The sequence below is a fragment of the Gracilinanus agilis genome, chromosome 1 (genome assembly GCF_016433145.1).
Source record: "Gracilinanus agilis isolate LMUSP501 chromosome 1, AgileGrace, whole genome shotgun sequence".
Classification (NCBI taxonomy): domain Eukaryota; kingdom Metazoa; phylum Chordata; class Mammalia; order Didelphimorphia; family Didelphidae; genus Gracilinanus; species Gracilinanus agilis.
Window position 1 is genome coordinate 392,144,806 of NC_058130.1, and position 20,904 is coordinate 392,165,709.

The 20,904-nt window shown below is 33.9% G+C and overlaps 1 protein-coding gene across 4 annotated transcripts in view; it reads left to right on the plus strand.

Annotated features, from left to right (window-relative positions):
- TXNL1 (thioredoxin like 1) overlaps positions 1 to 20,904 on the plus strand; it is a 50,047-nt gene that overhangs the window by 17,272 nt on the left and 11,871 nt on the right. For all 4 annotated transcript variants that reach the window (XM_044664634.1, XM_044664608.1, XM_044664626.1 and 1 more), the window contains exons 4-5: positions 10,080 to 10,202; positions 19,994 to 20,063. In XM_044664634.1, the coding sequence (XP_044520569.1) occupies positions 10,080 to 10,202; positions 19,994 to 20,063 (193 nt within the window). The remainder of the gene's footprint in view (positions 1 to 10,079; positions 10,203 to 19,993; positions 20,064 to 20,904) is intronic.

Consider the following 20,904-nt stretch of genomic DNA (forward strand, 5'->3'; position numbering starts at 1 on the left):
CTCCAGGCCCAGAACTCTTTCCACTGTTTTATAATTAACAAAGAGCTTTCTGCAGAGTAGCCCTTTGAGGGTAGAAAGTACAAGGCTATGTCCTCATCTTACAGATGGAGACTTTGAATTGTTGAAGGTTATATAGATAGAGAATAACACAGGATTTGAACTTGAGTCTTCTGTCTCTTAAGCCCAGTATTCTTACTATTTTTCTGTATTAGGGGTGTCAAATGCAAATAGTAATTGATTCCTATGGTCATATATCGACTTAGAAAACTACTAATTAGCATTGTTTATGTTTTACCTTTCCCCTAAAATAGAAATTCAAGCCCATAACTTTGACTTAAATGTGTCACTGCAGTAGGGGTATGACCACCTCTTAACACTATTCAGAAGCCAAATCTAGTCATCCATTTTATAGCACAGCTAATGGAGCTTAGTACATAGGATGCCCCTTGTTTGGACATTTGGTAAAACTTGCTTTAGCATGGAGAAAAAAAAATTATTTGACTGGCTATTGACTCAAGTTGAAAATTTTCACTGACTTTTGTAACTCATAGAAACCATTTTAAAGTAGGAATAAATGTCAGTTTCTTAAACATCACATCTCCCAACTCAGGTAACATTATGTTATCCAAGTCAGCCGATTGATCTACTATTGTAGATGATACTTGTTCTAAAATATTGCATGTATCTAGGAAAGGAAGTATAATATATTATGGAGAACCCTGTAGAGCCATGAAAGCGGGGTTGTTTCTAGATTCTAGTTCTGACTCTCCTTTTTATTGATTGTGTAAAATAAGTCAAACCTTTGGGTCTCAGATTCCTCGTGTAAAATGGGAAGAATAATACCTAATTTCCCTACCCCATAGGCTATGATGTTCAAAAGAGATAATATCTTTGAAAGATCTTTGAAAACTAGAAATTTATGTTGTTGAGGTTTTTGTTGTGCTTCTACACTCACTTGTGCTTTGTTGAAAATAAAAATTATATACTATAAATGCCCAATAGATAAATACAAGGTGTCCCAAAAATCTTAGTGCAATTTTTGAGCTTCTAAAGCTTACAGCTGCACCACAACTTTTGGGACAGCCTGAATTCTTGGCAGTTGTAATAATAACAACACATTTAAGTGGGAAATTGCTCCAACACCCTCAGAAATGTCATTGTAAGTGATATTCTTTTGGACAGCTTTTCAGAAAGGGTTCTATCTGCCTTCTTTCTCTGCTTGCAAGTATTTAAAAATCTAATCTTTAAGGTTTTAAGGTGTAAAAAATGACAAATCTCCTTAAAACAGAATGAGGAATAATATATATACTTAGGTGATGAATATTTGCTTCTTTTTTTTGTATTATGATATATTCAACTAAATTGTGAGTTACATAAATATTGTTAAGTGCAGTAACATCCTTTGTGTAAATATTACTGTCAACACTTAAAATTCATAGTTAAATATGTAGTGCATCTATTATTGTGCCGAAGAATTTACATGAAGTTTGGCTAATATTTTCTTTGATATCTTTACTCGGAGTAATTTTATATATGTGTGTAAGTAACGAATGGGAAAAAAAATCAGTATCCTGGGGTGTGAGTTTGAGGCCTATGATAAAATTTATGCTTCTTTTCTTAAATAATTATGTTGTTTTGGACAAGGTAGATAAATTTTGGATATATATCTCATGGTGGAAGCCTCTTCCCCTATTTGCAAAGATATTTAAAGCAATATGATAGTTGGTCTAAAAGTAGAAAAGTTGAACACATTATAAAAATACATGATATTGTTATATCTATATATTCTATAAGTTGGAGGAAATTATCTCTTTTCTTTAGGTGTAGTAGATGCAAATTTCTACTTGCTTTGCAAATACCTTCTAGATTTTATTTAACATTGTTCAAAATATCTTAAAGAGCATGATTTTGAACCATATAATAGCTTATATAAAATACTTGTCTTTATCTTAAATTAACAACTTAATCACATACCTTATTCAAAAGGAAGTACTATTTAATGGCTTTAAAGCCCTAGGGTTTTTCTTCTGGTTTCCTTTTCCTTTAGTTCTGAATCTAAGAATGTGATTAAGGAGAGTTCTTTTGAGCCAATAATAATGGCTGTAAGATCTGAACCATAGTATAGTCATACCATTGTACTTTGCCTCTTTTGTAGAGAACATTGTAGTTTCTAGTAATTGATTCAAAAAACCCTCAAAAACTTTATTCACCTGTTCTTAGAATAAAAGTAAACAAAGACTTTTATCTTAGAATGCATTTCCTGTACTATTAATTGTCCCCCTCCCCCTTTCTTTTTAAAAACTGAGATACTAATGATGTACTGGGAAAATGACTTCTAAATGTTGAAGATTGCAGAATTTAGTTTAGTATTTATTCATGCCTGGATTTTAATATTAAAAAATTTTTAAAAAAGTTATTTTAATAGAATCTAGAAATTGTTAGAAGATGCTTATATAAAATGTTTCTCCTGATAGTACTTTACTGCAGATACTTTCTTGGAACCCTGAGATTACATTGAATATAGCTTAAATGCAACTATATAAGAATGTCGTTAGGAAATTTGTAATAATATAAATAATGATATTTTACAAATATTATTAAGGATTTTTTCCTGTACCTTCAAATAGCCTAACTCCCTAAATCTACTCATTTCCCATGAGTTACCCTTTTTCCCTTCATCTATATACAAATTGTTATTTTATTCTAAAAAAAGTAGTGAACTTATGATTACTTCTAATGAAAATTTATTTTTTAGTTCACTTTATTAGGTGTGGTTTTTAGAGTATTAGAAAGAATGTTACTACTTTGCCATGTCTTTGACGTGTGAGTAAATGTGAAAAAAACTTTAGTCTTAGTTTTTTATAATTATAGAATCTTAAGTTGGAAAGGACTAAAGAGGTCTTATACCTGACCTTCACTTTGTCAATGAAGGACAAATGTTCTGTCTCCAGCAGTGGAGAATTAACCATTCCCTGAGGTGGTCTATACCACTTTTGGATAGCTCTAATATGTTAGGAAAATTTTCCTTCTGCAACTAAGATCGATCTCTAACTTCCAACCATTGCTTCTAGGTCTATTCTCGAAGACAGTGCAAAACAAGTGTAATCCTCTTTTCTTCTACAGCTCAGTCCTTCAGTTACTTGAAGAGGTATATGTTCACATACAAGTGGTACCTTTTCCAGGCTCAATATCTCCAGTTTCTTCAACTATGTTTAATGTGGCATGGTTTTCTCCTTACACATTCTGGTTGTCCTTCTTTGAATAAGTACTCCATTCCTTTCTAAAATGTGCCATTCATAATTGAATATTCCTTCTACTAATGAAGTTCAATAACATGCTACTATTTTTACAATCATATCAGCTCATTAGTTCTTAGGTCTTTTATGAATCTTTTGTTTTTATAACAACTTATATTTTCCACTGTATCTCTCCTTCCACCCCTCCCAGAGAGTGTCATCCCTTTTTAATAAAGAGTAAAAAGGAAGAAAGGAAAACAAAAATTTCAAAAACTAATCAATATATCCCAAAAGACTGACATTAAGTGTAGTTTTCCACACCCATGGTCTCCTACCTCTTCAAAGAAAGTGGAGGGGTGAGTAGTTGTCTTCTCGTCTCTTCTTTGGGATCAGGCTTGGATGCTGTAATATTAGAGGGGAAATTAATTTTTTATTCAGCATATGCATCATTTCTTACTGCATAGTAATACTCCATAACGTTTCTATGCCATAATTTATTTAGCTATTCTCCATTTAGTCACCATTTACTTTATTTCCTGTTCTTTGCCTCTACAAAAAGTACTGCTGTAAATAGTTTGGTGCATATGAGACTTTTCGATTGTCCTCCTGGGATTGTCCTAAGGAAGTCAGTGGAATCTTTGGAGCTAAGGTTATGAATATTTTAGTTCTTTGGTTTTTCTTAATTTCATCTTATTTTACAGTATAGTTGGATTACTTCACAGTGCCTCTTCTTCCTCCCTCAGGGAGCTCAGCCCAACTACTTTATCCTTTCTACTCCAATGCCTGTCTTTATACTAAGATTTCAACATGTTGCTCTTCCCTCAACTATCCTTTCTCTGAATCCTGTTCAATTCTTACAATCTACTCTTCACTTGTGCTATACACAGATACAGTTCATATCCTTGTTTTTGTCGTTACCCACAATGTTCTTTGTCTATATCAATGATTCCCAAAGTGGGTGCCACTACCCCCTGGTGGGTGTTGCAGCAATCCAGGGGGGTGGTGATGGCCACAGGTGCATTTATCTTTCATATTAATTGTTATTAAAATTAAAAAAAAATTAATTTCCAGGGGGCTAAGTAATATTTTTTCTGGAAAGGGGACGGTAGGCCAAAAAAGTTTGGGAACCACTGATCTATATCTAGGAATTCAACATATGTGAATTTATCATTACACATTTCTAAATGTCTTACAGCCCCAATTCCAATATTCATCCTCTCCATTTCCTCTACTCCTCAGTGTTTTTGTAGGCCATCACCCTTTTCTAACTATTCTCTCTACCTTTTGGTGAAACGGTAACATTGTAATATCTACTAATCTTGAATCCCCTGACTTCTGCCAAGTTACTGATTATCTTTACCAAAACCATCTACCTTTTTTTGCTTTTATTCACAAGACCCTGAATGGAGCTAGAGAATCACAGAATTTCTGATTGGGTCCCCTACAAATATATGTTACATAATCTAAACTGGGCCCTCACTGGATTCGGGCAATATTTTGATACTTCCCTAATTGATTCTTTTTCCTCTTTGCAACAGAAATTGTTCCAAATTCCTCAACTCCCTTGTGAACTGATCCAACCATTCCGGAGTACAGTTTGGAATTATGCCCAAAGGGCTATAAAAGATTGCATACCTTTTCATCCCTGTAATACCACCACTATGTCTGTATCCTAAAGAAATTTTAAAAAAATGGGTAGGGACTTGTTTGTACAAAAATATTTATAGCCACTCTTTTTGTGGTGGCAAAGAATTGGAAACCAAAGTGATGTCCCCCAATTGGGAATTGATTGTGAACACAGTGATGGAATACTGTTATGCTATAAGGAATGATGAATAGAATGATTTCAAAAAGAGCTAGAAAGACCTATGTTAAGTGATGAAGAGTGAAATAAACAGAACCAGGAGAATATTATACACAGTAACAGCAATATGTGGAACAATCAAATGTGATAGACTTTACTACTAACAGTAACATAACCATTTTGCGGGACTTATGAAAAAGAGTGCTATCCACCTCCAGAGAAATAACTGTTAGAGTAGGAATGCAGTTGAAAACATGATTTATCACTTGTTTGTTTGGGTATTTGTTTAGGAGTTTTCATTTTATAAGATTATTCACCTAATAAAAATAAATAAATGGAAATATGTTTTGTGTGATAATATATGTATAACCCAGAAAAAAATTATTAAAAAAAAAAACAAATTCCTCAACTCCCGTACCTTCTCCACTGAGAAATTCTCATATTTCATCAGGACATTGAGGCCATTTTTATCTTTTCTCTTCTGCTTTTCTCATGACATTGGGCTAACTTCTCCCAATATCTTCTTTACTTTTGTCTCTGAAGAAGTGGTTTTTATGATTTCATCTATATTCCTTTTTTTTTAACTTTCTATTCCTTTTGCTTTTTTGGCAGTTACATGTAGAAACTTTTTTTAACAATTGCTTTCTGACATTTTGCGATTCAGATTCTCATCCTACCTTCTTTTCTCCCTATTCCCCAGGTGGTAAACAATCTGATATAGATTATTGCAGTATTATCATGCAGTGCAAATTTCCTTATTCCTCATGTTGTGAAAGAAGACATATATTGCACATGTAAGAAAAAAGCTCACAAAATAAATGAGGCAAGAAAATAATATGGTTTAATCTACATTTATACTCTATAACTGTTCCTTCTAAGGCTGTGGATAGCATTTGTCATGATGAATCCCTTGAAGTTGCTTTGGTCCTTGCTTTGCTTGATAATAATTTAGTCCTTCATAGTTGATCATTGAATAATATTTCTGTTATTGTATACTCTATTCTTTTAGTTCTGTTTACTTCACTGCATCAATTCATACAAGTCTACAATTTTTTAAAAAATATCCTGTTTGTCATTTCTTATGGCATAAGTGTTCAATTACAACCATACCCATTCCTTTTTTTTTTTTTTAAAGATTTTAAAATCTTTAATCTCCTTTTTTTCAGTCCCTTTTCTATGGCCTATTAGCATACCTATGTCTCCCTAGCCTTTAAAAAAAAACCAACTTGCTTATTCCAACTATTCCCATAGCTCATAGTTCATTATGTCTATTGCCCCTTTAGAGCTTAACTCCTTGAGAAAGCCATGTTCACTAGGAGCTTCCCCCCTCCCCCCCTTTTCTTTACTAACATTCAGCATTTTGGTTGCAGACCTGGATCATTCCATTGGAACTGTCCTTTCTAAAATTGCCAGTAACCAAATTGTTCTCAATCTTCGTCCTTCTTAGCCACTTTTGACATTGCTGATAACTGTTGTCCTCCTGGACCAAAAAAAATCCTAATTGAGAGCCATAAGGGGGTGCCAATGAATACTGTGCTGTTCCTGGAATCAGGGAGACCCACATCCCAGTCTCCTGTCACACCCTTATTTGCTGTGGGACTCTGGGCAAGCCATTTAACCTTTTTTAGTCTCATTTTCTATAAAATTTTCTATAATAGTAGCTCTCTCGCAGAGTTTTTGTAAGTATATAAAGCACTTTGGTTACTCTTTCTCAGTCTCTCTTGCTAGATCTTCATACATGCCACCCCCATTAATAGTGGGGGTCCTGAAGGCTCTATTCTAGACCCTCTTTTCACAATATTTTCTTTTTTAATATTCATATCAGCTTCCTTAAATTTTTGTCTCTTCATCCATAATTCCCAGATCTTTATATCCAGCTTCTGTTTCTCTCCAGAGCCATAGTCACTTGCCACCTTTTAGATATCTCAAAACTAAAAGTCATATGCCATTACCCATAATGTTCTGTGTGTTTTTGAATGCTGAAATTCTTAAACTTAAATCCACCATGTCCAAAACAACTCATTATCTTCACTCTTAAAGCCACTCTTCTTTCTAACTTAACTCTTCTCATTTTCCTAGTCACCCAGACTCACAACTTTGATATTACTTCTTCTTGCATTCATACCACAATCCACCTTCACGTAAATCCTCTTCTCTCCATTCATTCAGGCACCACCCTAGTTCAGGCCCATATTACCTTTTGCCTGGATTCTATCTACTATATCCTTTTAATTGTTTTCCTTGTCTCAAAAGTCTCTCCTTACTTCCATTCATGCTCCTCCACTCTTCTGCTTTTCCTTAAGGTATAGATCTGGCCATGTCAGCACCTCTTTTTTTTTTTTTTTTTTTTAACCTTTAACTTCTGTATATTGGCTCCTAGGTGGAAGAGTGTTAAGGGTGGGCAATGGGGGTCAAATGACTTGCCCAGGGTCACACAGCTGGGAAGTGTCTGAGGCCAGATTTGAAGCCAGGATCTCCTGTCTCTAGGCCTGACTTTCAATTCACTGAGCTGCCCCCTATGTCAGCACCTCTTACTCAGCAACTATGGTGACTCTTACTTCTAGATGCAAATATAAAGTCTTTTGGCCTTAAAGCCCTTTATAGCCCTTCTCCTTCCAACCTTTCCAGTTTTTCTCACTCTTTACCTTCCTCCTCAACATGCTGTAATCCTAATAAGTAGAAAATTCTACTCTTTGCAAGGGGCCTTTATCGGTTTCCTCCCATTTCTCATTGCCTTCACTCTGAAAGTACTTTCTATCTACTCTTTACTTACCTGGTATATTTTCTACTCCCATCAGAATGAGATCCTTGGGAATAGAGACTTCACACTGCACCTATCACATTGTAAATGCTTGGTAAATACTTGTTTTCTGTTTGCTAATTGTTTTTTTCTGATCTCTTCCAGCATCGACTCTTCCATTTTTCTTGCATTTTTTAAGTTTCCTGGGTATAAAATGATGCCCCAGCTTATTTTGATTTGTTTATTTCTTATTAATAGTGATTGGGTACTTTTTTTCATGCGTTTAATAGTTTCCAGTTGCTTTGAGAGTTTGTTGTTAATAACTTTTGACCATTAATTGAGGAATATGCTTTTGGCAGTACATCATTGTTAGTTTCCTCTATTTTTTTGGATGTCAAGACCGTTATCAGAGAAACTTGTTATAAAACTTCCCCATTCCCCAACACTTAAAAAAATCTTTGCTATGTTAAATTTCTCTATACAAAAGCTTTTCAATTTCATATAATCATAATTAGTTTTAATTGCCTCTATCTTTTGTTGGTTAAGAATTCAATCCCCAACTCATAGCTGTGAGAAATAAGTCTGCTTTTTATTAATATCATCTTTAACATTTGTGTCATATATTTTTTCAAAATTTCTTATGAAATGTGATATAAGATACTTTTTTAAATCTCATTTTTGCCACATTGCTTTCCAGTTTTCTGAGCATTTCTAGCCAGATAAGGAATAATTTCTTAATTAATTTTTAAGGGATTATTGAATTTTGTTATTTATGCTTTTTCTTCTTTTTTTTTTTTAAACCCTTAACTTCTGTGCACTGGCTCCGTGGTGGAAGAGTGGTAAGGGTGGGCAATGGGGGTCACACAGGGTCACACAGCTGGGAAGTGTCTGAGGCTGGATTTGAACCTAGGACCTCCCGTCTTTAGGCCTGGCTCTCAATCCACTGAGCTACCCAGCTGCCCCGTTATTTATGCTTTTTACTGTTATTATACACACACACGTCTAGAAGTAGTTTTTTGTTCATTTTTATGTCTCTTAATTAGCTCTTTTGTTTCTTCAAAATTTGTTAATAATTTGCCCACTTCCAAGGTATCCTTTTTGCAGTTTGATATAGCACTAATTCAGTGAGTTAATTTTGGCAGGATTTGGCAGCACATATACTAAAAGTTGTTGTTTAAACTGTTTTGTATTTATTGCTAAATAGGTATTGAGTGTACTTTAATAGATTGTCTTAAAATTTTTATGCATTTTTTTAGCTATTTTGAATGCAACTTCCCTTTTTATTTTTGCCTCCTGGATTTTGTACTTACTGTATAGGTATTGATTTTTGTGGATTTATTTTGTGTCTTACTACTTTACTGATGCTATTGTCTTAATTTATAGATACCTCAGAATTTTCTTAGTAAACCATTATGCCATCATCAAGAAAAGATAATTTTGCTTTTGCTGATCTTCATACATTTTGATTTCTTTTTCTTATTGCTATTGTTAGCATTTCTAAAATTCTAAAAGGAGTCATTCTTGCTTTATTTCTATACTAACTCGGAAAGTTTCTAGTGTTTACCCACCTTAGGTCTTTTTTAACAGGAAATTTTGTTTCATCATTTCTTCCATCCAGTACTTAATAAAGTTGATTTTGTAAACGACCATATAATACATTTACATATGTTACATTTGATCCTGTTGAATTTGACTTATTTTAGTCTGTCATGAGCCATGGCTAAGGGGGGAAAAAAAGAATTTTTAAAGATCCTAGAGAGATATTAAATTTGCATTGCTACTTCAGTCTCCTAGAATGAAATTTGAGAATGTAATTAAATAATTTGCTGTTTGTGGATTAGTGAGTTGTTTCCAAATAAGTTTGTTATTAAGTGGGTCTTTAGGTTTTAATTCTTAGTACTTGGTAGTCAAGATAAGCAAATAGTAACCAACATAAATTGGGGAAATTTTTCTTTTTTTTTTTCCATAGTTAAAATGTTTTATTCTGTAGAATTAAATGATGTACTTGTTGTGTAGAGAGTTGTATTTTTTTTAAGCATCATAATTGTTTAATGTTTATAGTAATATTTAGCAGACATTTTGATTTTGATATATTTTGGGGGTCCTCGAGTGATATCTGATAATAGTGTGTTTCAATCAGCAGTTAAGAGGAAGGAAGAGTATAGGATCATTACAAATTATGTATACATTCTCTTAAAAAATAATGAGAAGTATTATACTCATTTTTCCCCTAAATTTTTATTATGGTCTTAGAGTGTTAGATCTTTTACTTAAAGTCTTAATTTAATTTCTTTTCCAGATGGATTTAATGCCCTTTATTAACAAAGCTGGCTGTGAATGTCTTAATGAAAGTGATGAGCATGGATTTGATAACTGTTTACGCAAAGACCCTTCCTTTTTGGAATCTGACTGTGATGAACAGGTAAAATTTAGCTTATTCCAGTTATTCATCAGGAGTGCTTGGAAATCTTCTATTTTATTAACTGACCATACTTCCCCCTGAAAGAATATAGTCAGTTTTGATAGGTAATTCTTGGTTGTAGACCTAGTTCCCTTCCCTTCTGGAATATCATATTCCAAGGCTTCTGGTCCTTCAGTGTGGAACCTACTAGATTCTGTGTAATCCTGACTGGGTCTCCATGATATTTGAACCTTTTCTTTCTGGCTACTTGTAGTGTTTTCTCCTTCTCCTGGGAGCTCTTAAACTTGACTATAACATTCCTGGGAGTTGTCATTTGAGGATTTATTGTAGGAAGCCATCTGTGACTTTTTTCGATTTCTATTTTACCCTGTTAATCAAGCACATCAGGACAGTTTTCTTGGATAATTTCTTGTAATATGATGTTTTAAGTTTGTTTGTTTTTTTTTTTTTTCTGGTCATGAATTTGAAGTAGTCCAATAATTCTTAAATTGTCTCTCCTGGTTCTATTTTCTAGGTCAGTTGTTTTTTTCAGTGAGATATTTCATATTTTCTTCTATTTTTTTCATTCTTTTCATTTTGTTTTATTATTTCTTGATGTCTCATGAAGTCATTAGCTTTCTGTTTGCCCAGTTCTAATTTTTATAGATTGGATTTCTTTCATGACCTTTTGATTCTCCTTTTCCATTTGGTCCATTCTTTTCATGCCACTCTTTTCTTCATTGGATTTTTATGCCTATTTTTCCAGTTGACCAATTTTGATTTTTAAGCTATTATTTTCTTTTTACATTACTTTCATTTCTTTTTCACATTTTTCTTCAAAGCCTCTTATTTGATTTTTTAGTTTCTTTTTGAGTTCTTTCAGAGCTTTAGACTAATTCCTTTTTTTTTTTTTTTTTTGCTTATATTTGCTTGGATTTCACCATCCTCTGTTGTTTCTGCTCTTTACTTTTTTTCCCTGTAGAAGTTTTCATAGGTTACATGTTTTTTCTGTTGTTTGCTCTATTTTTTTCTCTTGTCTTTGGACTGTGAATTCTGCAAGGTGCTTGCTGATTCTGTCTCTACTGCTTGCAGGATTGGGCAATGCGAACTAATTTGCCCTGGGACCAAGTCTTCAACTGCAGAGGAGGCTTGAAAGGGCCCAGCCTGATGGGCTTCTGGGCCTCACTGTGGGTTGGTGCCAGGGTCTGGGACTTAAAAGGGGTTCATCTAAAATGCTCTTTAGCTAGTGTGGCCCCCATCCTGGGATCCCGAAGTTAGTCCAATCACAGAACCTAGTATAATAAGTGTGTGTGGGGGAAAGGGGGTTGGCCAGCATTCCTCTGTTTGTTGTTTTGTTTCTGTTTCCCCCTTAGCCCGTGAAAATCGACTTTCTGCCTACTTTCAAATTGTGTTCAGTGAGAAAGCCCCCTGACTCTGTCTTGCTATTGGATTTTGATTCCTATCATTTTGAAGCACTTTTTAAAGATTGGTTTGGAAGAATAGAGTTGTTTTAGCTTTTGCTGTTACTAAGCTGCCATATTGGCTCCCCTCCCTGCAGTTATTCAAATAAATGTATCTTTCTGTTTTCTCTGGAATCTTGTGTTTGTATTTCAAAGTTCATATTTAGCTCTGGTCTTTTCATTAGGAAAGTCCTCTTTTCTATTAAAAGTTCAATTTTACAAAGTAGGATTTTTTTCACCTAATTAACAAGCATTTGTTTTTTGTCCTTCCTGCTCACCCCAAAGAAGGCAAGAAGACAAAGAAAGCTAAGCTCTTGCAATAAATGTCAAACAAAAATAAATTCCCTTATTGACCATATCCAAAAAAATGTGTATCATTCTATACATTTACTTTATCACCTCTCCTTTATGTCTTCTAGAATCATGGTTGATCTTTCATTAAACTGAGTTTTTAAGTCTTTTAAAATTGTTCATTTTTACATTGTTATAGTATAACTTGTTCTCTTGGTTCTGCTTATTTTACTCCAAATCAACTCATTCAAATCTTTGCAGTTTTTTCAAAAAGTATACCCTTCACTTTACTACAAAATAGTTTTCCAGTACATATACAACCAATCCTTAACTTTTAGGGGAATAACATTCCTAGAAACCAGTGTAAAAGTCAAAAAAAGTGAATGGTGATATGTTGAATCTGTTGGAAATGGTGTGCTAGGTTCCCACAACTACTAAAAACTGTGATCTCAACTGTAATCTAGATGTTGCTAAAAATACAGTTTCTGCATATAGTTCTTTATAATAAAATTTTAGTTATAATAATATGTACTTTTCCTAACGTAGCCATGAAATAATCCATAAAATGCAGTACATAAAATAAAATTATTAACATGCAAAACATTTTTCTCACTAGTAATTCCCTAGAATTCTGTGACTTTTTGTGCTAAAATCTCAATTTTTAAAAATCCCAGAAACATTGATTTCAGACAATATTCAATTTTCATAACATGAAATCTGCAGTACCATAAATATTTTGCCTCTTTTTTTTTATAGATATAATGAATCATGGATTCTTTAACACCAAACTCACCACTAACAGCAAATTGACATTCTGAAACAAAATATATCAAATATTTTTATTTTCTTACTAAGTTGGATCACTGACTTTGCACACTTGGGCTTAAAGTTCAAAGGACTTGTACTCTTGGTTGGGGGCATAATTAAAATACAAAATTTGAGTTTTATAGGCAATGTGAATATGCAACAAATGAATGGGGAGTAGTTTACAAAGACAGAGTAAAAAAGATCGGTGAAGTGTCTAGTAGGATATCAGACACTCTACAAACTTGCACTCATTTTTTCTTTTTTTTTCTCTTATTTCTTTTTTTAATCATTACCTTCTGTCTTAGAGCTAATATGACTCCATGGCAGAAAAGCAATAAGGGCTAGGCAATTGGAGTTAAGTGATTTGCCATGGGTCACACGACTAAGAAATGTCTTGAGGCCAGATTTGAACCCAGGACCTTCTGCTTTCAGAGCTGACACTGTTCACTGAGTCATCTAGCTGTCCTCTCATTTTTTTTTTTCTTTTTTGTTCATAGTTGCCAATGCAAAAGTGAAAATTAGGTTACTTACAGAATATGTTGAGAATTGACTATACCACGATTTGGCCATTCTCTAGTTAAATCTTTAGGATTATACTCTGCTTTTCAGAAAAATTTATTCTTGATTTTAAGCCTATATTTATCCTTTGCTTTTGCCATTTAGAATATTGTATTCCAAGGTCTTCTCTTGTTTACAGTAGTTGCTGCTAGGTTTTGTGTGATTAAAAAAAGAAACTGGTTCTTGTTTACTTTGAATCACTTTTTGATAAGTGCAATATTTTTTCTTTGACAAAGAGTTCATAATTTTGGCAATAATATTACTGGTACTTTGAGTTTTGGAGTTCCTTTCAGGAGGTGATCATTGGAGTCTTAATATCTACACTTTTCTGTTATGATTTCTTACAATAAAATTCTCCAGCCTTTTTTAAAAAATCATTTTCAGAGAGTCTAGTGATCCTTAAGTTTTCCTTCTCTATCTTATTTTCCAAGTTAGTTGTACTTTTTAATATCAGACATCTTAAAATTTCTTCAGACTTTTTGGTCTGGTTTTGTTCTTATATTTCTTGCAGTCTTTTGTGGTCATTGATTTCTGTTCTGGTTTTCAGAGATCCTATTTCTTGGTTGAAGTGTACCAATTTCTCTTCTAAGTTGTTTATTCTAATCTAATTTTTTCCTCAAGAGCTTTTATTTCATTTAAAAATTTTTTGTTTAATTTCTTCTAGATCTTTATGTAGTAGACCTCGAGGAAAATCTATTTTTTCCTTTGAGAGTTTCTGCTTGCACTTATTATTGAGTTTCTTCCTTTTAGTGGATCTTTGAGTATGTAATCATTTTTCATACTTTTGCTTTCTTCTTTGGTTGGTTTGGTTATAATTCCTGGAATGAGACTTTTTTTTGTTTGACAGTCTGGTTTGTCATCAGGTTTCTTGATTATTTTGTCTGGTGTGAATTTCAGGTTTTGCCTGGAATAAGTTTTGGAGAATTGAATGGTCTGTCATGGTTCAGGCTAAAAATCATTCCTGCTATGGTTATAGTGTTGATTTATCTTGATTTATGTTGATTATATTGATTTGAGAGGCAAGGTACTTCTTAATGCTACTACTTATAAATCTTCTACACTTTGGGTCTTTGGGCATTATAATTAATTGAGGGAGATGAAGGATGAAGGGAAGAAAAATTATGTAGTAGAAGGTCTTAATTTAGCCTATGACTGAATATACATTTCTTATTCACTATAAAGCAATAGGACCATATTCTCATAGCTTTGTTTGGTGTCTTCTAAACATTTTTTCAAAGCACAGGGACTCATTTATCCATATGATCAGCCATAAGCTATGGCACATTGGGAGTTTGAATGAGGAACTGTAGTTCTTAGGGAATATGAGGTAAGCAAATGACAATACTGATATGACATTTTAGAATCATATTTCTAACCCAAAAGAGAGTCTCAAGAGCCATCTTGTTTTACAGATGAATAAACTGAAGTTCTGACACTTGACTATAATCACATCAGTAGTAAGTGCATGGTCTGAATTTAATTTGTGGGAGCTAGTCTTCCGACTTTAAGGAATACTATTTATATAGGTGCAGAAAGTAGGTAATTTACTTTTTTATGTAGAGTCTTGGCATCTGTGAAATAAATGAACAGACTAATTAGGAGGCTCAATTAGACCTGGAATTACAGGTCATTGCTCACCTTTGGAAGGAGCAGTATCAGTAGAGTAGTAGGAGAAGACAGATTGCAAAAGTTTAAAGAGGTAATAGAATGTAAAGAAGTTGAGGCATTAAGCATAGTTACCCTTTTTAAAAAAAATACATTTTAATGATGTCTTTTGTTTTTACATTGCCTAAAATTCCCTCCATACCCTCCTCCCTTTCAGAAAACTATTCCATATAATAAATTTGCTTATTTGTTTTTAAGAAAAAGAGACAGAAAAACTGATCATAGAAAAACATCTGACAATATGTGCTATGTTACACACTCATGGAACAGAAATTGAGGAGCTTGATCTTTCTGATCTTACAGCATTCACTATTAATTGTTTTTTTGGTGTTTTTTTTTTTTTCCATTTCCATTGTCGTGAGTCATTGTGAATATTGTTTCCTTGGTTCTGCTTAATTTGGTTTGCATCACTTCATGGAAGTCTTTCTAGGCATCTTTATATTCCTCATATTTTTTTTATTACAGCACAATTATATTCACATACCATAATTTACTTAGACATTTCCCAATCACTTGACTATAGTTAATTTTTTTAAAGCTTTTTGATGCTAGAGGTAGCTAGTTAGTGTAGTGGAAGAGCACCAGGTCTGGAGATGGGAGACCCTGGGTTCAAATCTGTCCTCAGACTGTGAGACCCTAGACTTAAAACCCCAGTTAACCTGACCCTTTCCATTCTTCTGCCTTAAAATTTATATTTAGTATTGATTCTAAGATAGAAGATAAGGGTTAAAAAAAAAAGTAACAGACTGATTTTTGCTATTGTATTTCAGTTGTGGATATTGAATGAGGTTGGTAGCAAGTTGTTTGGTTAATCTTTTCTTTTGTGTATGCTCATCTAGCAATACAACAAACATTTCTTAAGTGTTTGCTATTGTTGGCGAAACATTGATAGATGCTTGGGAATCTAAAGAACTTCTTAGCTTTTAAGGAGCAGAAGGATGACAGTGGCACAGCTAATACAGTATTACATGGGGGAGATTGTTGAAGGAGCAGGAAAGGCTTCCTGGTAGCATTTGAGTTACCATCCTTTAAAAACATAAACTGCTTCCAAAAAAAAGAACGGATGGAGTCTGAATCAAGACCAATGCAAACTTTTTAAACTTTTTTCATTTCAAGTTTCCTTCCTCAAAAGGATTAATATAGAAAAAAATTTAAATGATTGCACATGTAAAATTTATATCAGGTTGTTTACCATCTCAGCAGGGGGGTAAACTGTTGAGAAGGGGAGGGATAGAATTTGAGACTCAGTTTCAAAATGTTGGAAACAGGGGCAGCTGGGTAGCTCAGTGGAGTGAGAGTCAGGCCTAGAGACAGGAGGTCCTAGGTTCAAACCCGGCCTCAGCCACTTCCCAGCTGTGTGACCCTGGGCAAGTCACTTGACCCCCATTGCCCACCCTTACCACTCTTCCACCTATGAGACAGTACACCGAAGTACAAGGGTTTAAAAAAAAAATTGCTAAAAAAAAAAATGTTGGAAACTTTACATGTAATTGGAGGGAAAATAAAATAAAATTAAACCTTAAAAAAAGAGAGAAACTATAATAAATAAGTGAAGGGACTTAATTAAGGGAAGGAGTGAAGGAACATTCCACTTATATTGGAGGAACAAAGTAATACAATTTGCTTTGGCTGTGAGAGCACACTAATATGAAATTAGGATAGTATCAGATCAAAAAAGTCTTTTTAGTGCCAGATGAAAGAGTTTATTTGCTAGGTCCTAGGGCAGTGTGTCAAAATTCACCAAAAAAACGAGCATAACTTGGGTGGTGTGTCACTTCAAGGGGGAAAAAAACATAATTTCACAATATTCATAGTTTAAATAACAAAAATGTGTGATTGTAATATACAACTGTATTTAATAAACCAAAATAGGTAAATTAATATAGGTAGAATTGTTATCTATAGTGCACAGAGTGTCTACACTACACTACAGCAAATGTTTCATCCTCGGCATCTAGCTCCATGTCATCGAAAATGGCTACACATGTCATAGGTTTGCCATCTCCATCCTAGGGAATCACTGAGGGCTTTGAACACAGAAATATCAAGACCAGAAATTATTTATCTGGATGCTTCTGTGTGAAAGATTCTATGAGAGGGGTAAAGTTTCCACTTGTTGCCTCTCCAATGCTGTTTAGAACAGTACTAGACAGTCAATAATTGCTGCTTGGATTGAATCCAATAAATATTGATTAATTCAGCAAACACTTATTCAATATCTACTATCTACAAGGCTTTGTTCTAAAAGCTTTGAGGGATGCAGATCTAAATATAGCAGGCCCTCAAAGAATTGTAGTCTAGTGGGCAAAAAAAATTTCTATACACGACTATGATAAGGATTTTTTTTTTATCCATAACTTTCTGTCTTAGAATTGATACAAGTATCAGTAAGGGCTAGGCAACTGGGGTTAAGTGACTCCCCCAGGGTCACAGAGCTAAGAAGTGCCTGAGATCACATCTGAACCCAGGTCCTCCCAGCTCTGGCCTAGCACTCTTACCTACTGAGCCATCTAGTTGCTCCTTATGATAAGGATTTTAAGAAAGTCACAAAGAAAGTCAGTCATCTGGTATATTAAGATATAAGGAGAGCTAGAGAAGGACCTTGTGGAACACCACTGAGTACCACAAGTTAATTCCTGGAAGAAAATACAATATTAAGCAAAAAAAATATTGCTTGGAGCACCTAGTTTTTATGCCATTAAGTATCACATTAATTCTAGGAAAATGGAATGTCAGGCAAAAGAAGACTGCCAAGAGAACCTAATTTTTCCAATGTGAGAGTTTTTTTTTTACATGTATAGCCAAAATTCAGAGTCTACAAGATGTAAAGAGGAGAAACTGTATTTTTTTGTTTGAAATGAATCTTTCACTGAGTGAGGTGAAATAGGTTCTTGTAGGACATTGAGAATACTCAGTGTTTCTTGTTCCTTCCATCCCACCTCTGAGTGAGCGCCTTTTCTTTGGGGTATAATATAATAGCTCTGTGGAAGAGAAAGGTTAACTCTAGGAAGAGCTGAAACAACTTGCTCCATCCATTAAAAAAAAACTTTTCTTGTTACTTATTGTTTTTATTTCAGTCATTTCTCCTTCACTCATAGCACCAACCTTCAAACTTATGAGGAAAATCAAATGTTACAGTGACTGTTCCAAAGACTTCTCCCCCAACTTCTGTTCTAAAAGTAGTGATAAATGTTTCATCAATAGTTTTCCACAATAGATTGTTACAGTGAAAGTTCGACTGCCTTATAACATTTGTTAGTGTTATTATTTTTCTGAACTTGCTTGCTTCATTATGCAGACTTTACAAAGGATTTCTCATATCTCAGTATTCATATTTTCCTATGGTGGGATATATTCAGTTATATTCATATGCTATAATTCGTTTATCCGTTCCCCAGTTGCCCCAGTTGTTGTACATATATCTCATTTTCATTTTTTTTGCAACCAAGACATTCTATGAATATTTTAGTATGCTTGGAATTTCTCCTTTGACCTTTTTTTAAACCCTTGTAAGAAATAAAATGGATATAAAAGGATAGATTTAAAAATATTATGGTTTTAAAAGATTTATTGGTATCCATTAGAAAAATAAAGCCATGTGCCTGTTAAGAGTTAGTTTGAAAGTTGCACCCTGTTGCCTCCTCCTCCCATCCTGGCTCCTGCTCCCAAGACAGGAAAGAGCAAGTACCAACCCAGACCCTCACTATTTATCCTTCTGTTTACATTATTACACAACTGTCTTACATCACCATATAAGACAAGAAGCCAGTTGGATCATGGGAAATGTAGTTTGAAAGAGCCCTAAATGTCCACAGGAAGTTTAGATCAGGGACTCCAAAATTAGTTCAAGGACCTCCAAATTTCCAATATCACATTCCCCCCTGAAGAGCAGAGGGAGACTGGTCTCCCCGAAAGCTCTTGTAAACATAACTGACTTTTAAATTACAGAAATTTGGGAATAAAAAGAAAAGAGGACAAAACCAATGATCCAGTGATTGCTAGGCGCATTGGCAAAAAGCCAATTAGGGGGCAGTCCCCTTTGGCATAAGAGTGTACATTCTAAACAAATGCATTCAACTCCCCACAGTCCAATCAACTGTACCCCGAAGTTCATTGTGGATCTTCTTGATGCAGTGTAGGTTTCTGTAGGCATCTTCATGGATCCTTCTCCAAACAGGTTCATTGTCTGGATTCTGGGCAGGTGGCAAATTTCTTATCCTGAAATTACTCTCAAAAGAATTTAAACTTCACACTATAGATTATAAAACATATCTTCCACTTTAGAATCAATACTGTGTATTGGTTTCAAGGCAGAAGAGTGGTAAGGGCTAAGCAATGGGGGTTAAGTGACTTCCCCGGGGTCACAGAGCTATGATATGAGGCTAGATTTGAACCTAGGACCTCCCATCTCTAATCTGGCTCTTAATCCACTGCACTACACAGCTACCCCCAACTTTGACCTTGCTTAGTAATGGGATGGCCAGAGGGTTTTTGAGGTTTATAAACACTTGAGACATTTTTCTTGTGTATTCTCAAAATATTTTTCAAAATAGTTAATACCCAGTTCTATTAATAATATGTAAGTGTGCTTGTCTTTCTATGTTGTTTGCATTATTTTATTCTCTCTATTACTTTAAAAGGTTATGAGATGAAAAATGATTTGGTTTAAACTCTTCTGTCTTAGATGTGATACCAAGTATAATTTCCATGGCAGAAAAACAGTAAAATGCATGGTGATTGGAGTTACATGACTTGCCCAGGGCCACGTAGCTAGGTAGTATCTAAGATCCAATTTGACCTTTCATTTCCAGGCCTGATGCTCTATCCATTGGGCCACTAGAATTGTCTTATTTCGCATTTCTCATTTCCAACCTATTTTGGGCAATGAGATTTTAATGTTAAAATATACATACCTCTAATATATTTTTTTTGCCAGTTTTTGACATTTTATGTTAATTGAAATGCTAGATTTTTTTTCCATTCACTCTGCTCAGACTTTTTGTGATGATGAAACTTATATTTTCTTCACAGTTGCTTATTACTGTGGCTTTCAATCAACCTGTTAAGCTTTATTCCATGAAATTTCAAGGGCCAGATAATGGTGAGTAAAATATAACCCTTCTATTGATTGTCATTTTAAAAATTTCTTATAGTTAACTCAATTTTTTGTTTTGATGAAGAAGAATTACATGGAGGTGAGGAGTGTTTGACCATCTTTAATGATATGAACTGCTGGGTACTATTTACTAATCACTACATAAACTTAATTTTGCATTCAGAATTCTAGTATTGACTTTAAATCCATTGGAGTAGTACATCTACTTTAGCTGAAGTGGACAAAAGGTTAAATCTAAAAATAAACTTTTATGTTCTTGATTTCATGTGGTTATAAAATTTTGATAGGCTATTAAGTGTTGAAATCAGGTTTCATTGTTTTAAGAGTTCATGAGAAACTTATAAAAAATTGAAGCTTCATGGTATCAAGAGACCCTGCTATGTTAAGCTAATCTTTTTTTTACTTCCCGTTGCCTAACACAATGCTCTGCAGATAGTTTGCATTCTAAACAAATGTTGAATGAACACAATTTTATCTTTCACTTGAAATTAAGAAGTAATTAATTTGATTACAAGTGGTTAGTTATGGGAGTTTATGATTTTGGATCAGTCTGTTTATAGGAAAGTAGCATTTTCTTTTTAGAAAATGAGCATTTTAAAATTGGACATTACAAAGGAGAAATATGTTTAAACTTGACTGTGATATATTTTAAAAACTGTATCCAAGGCATAAAGTTTGTTGGTGGGGTTTTTTGGAGCCTTTGATGGAAAGTTTTCATCCCCCTTGATGATTTGAAAAACCCAAACTTCTCAGGATTCAGAATAGGCCCAAATTTACATTTCCTTATTAAGTATGGAAATTTTTTTTCATATAATAGATTAGGTAA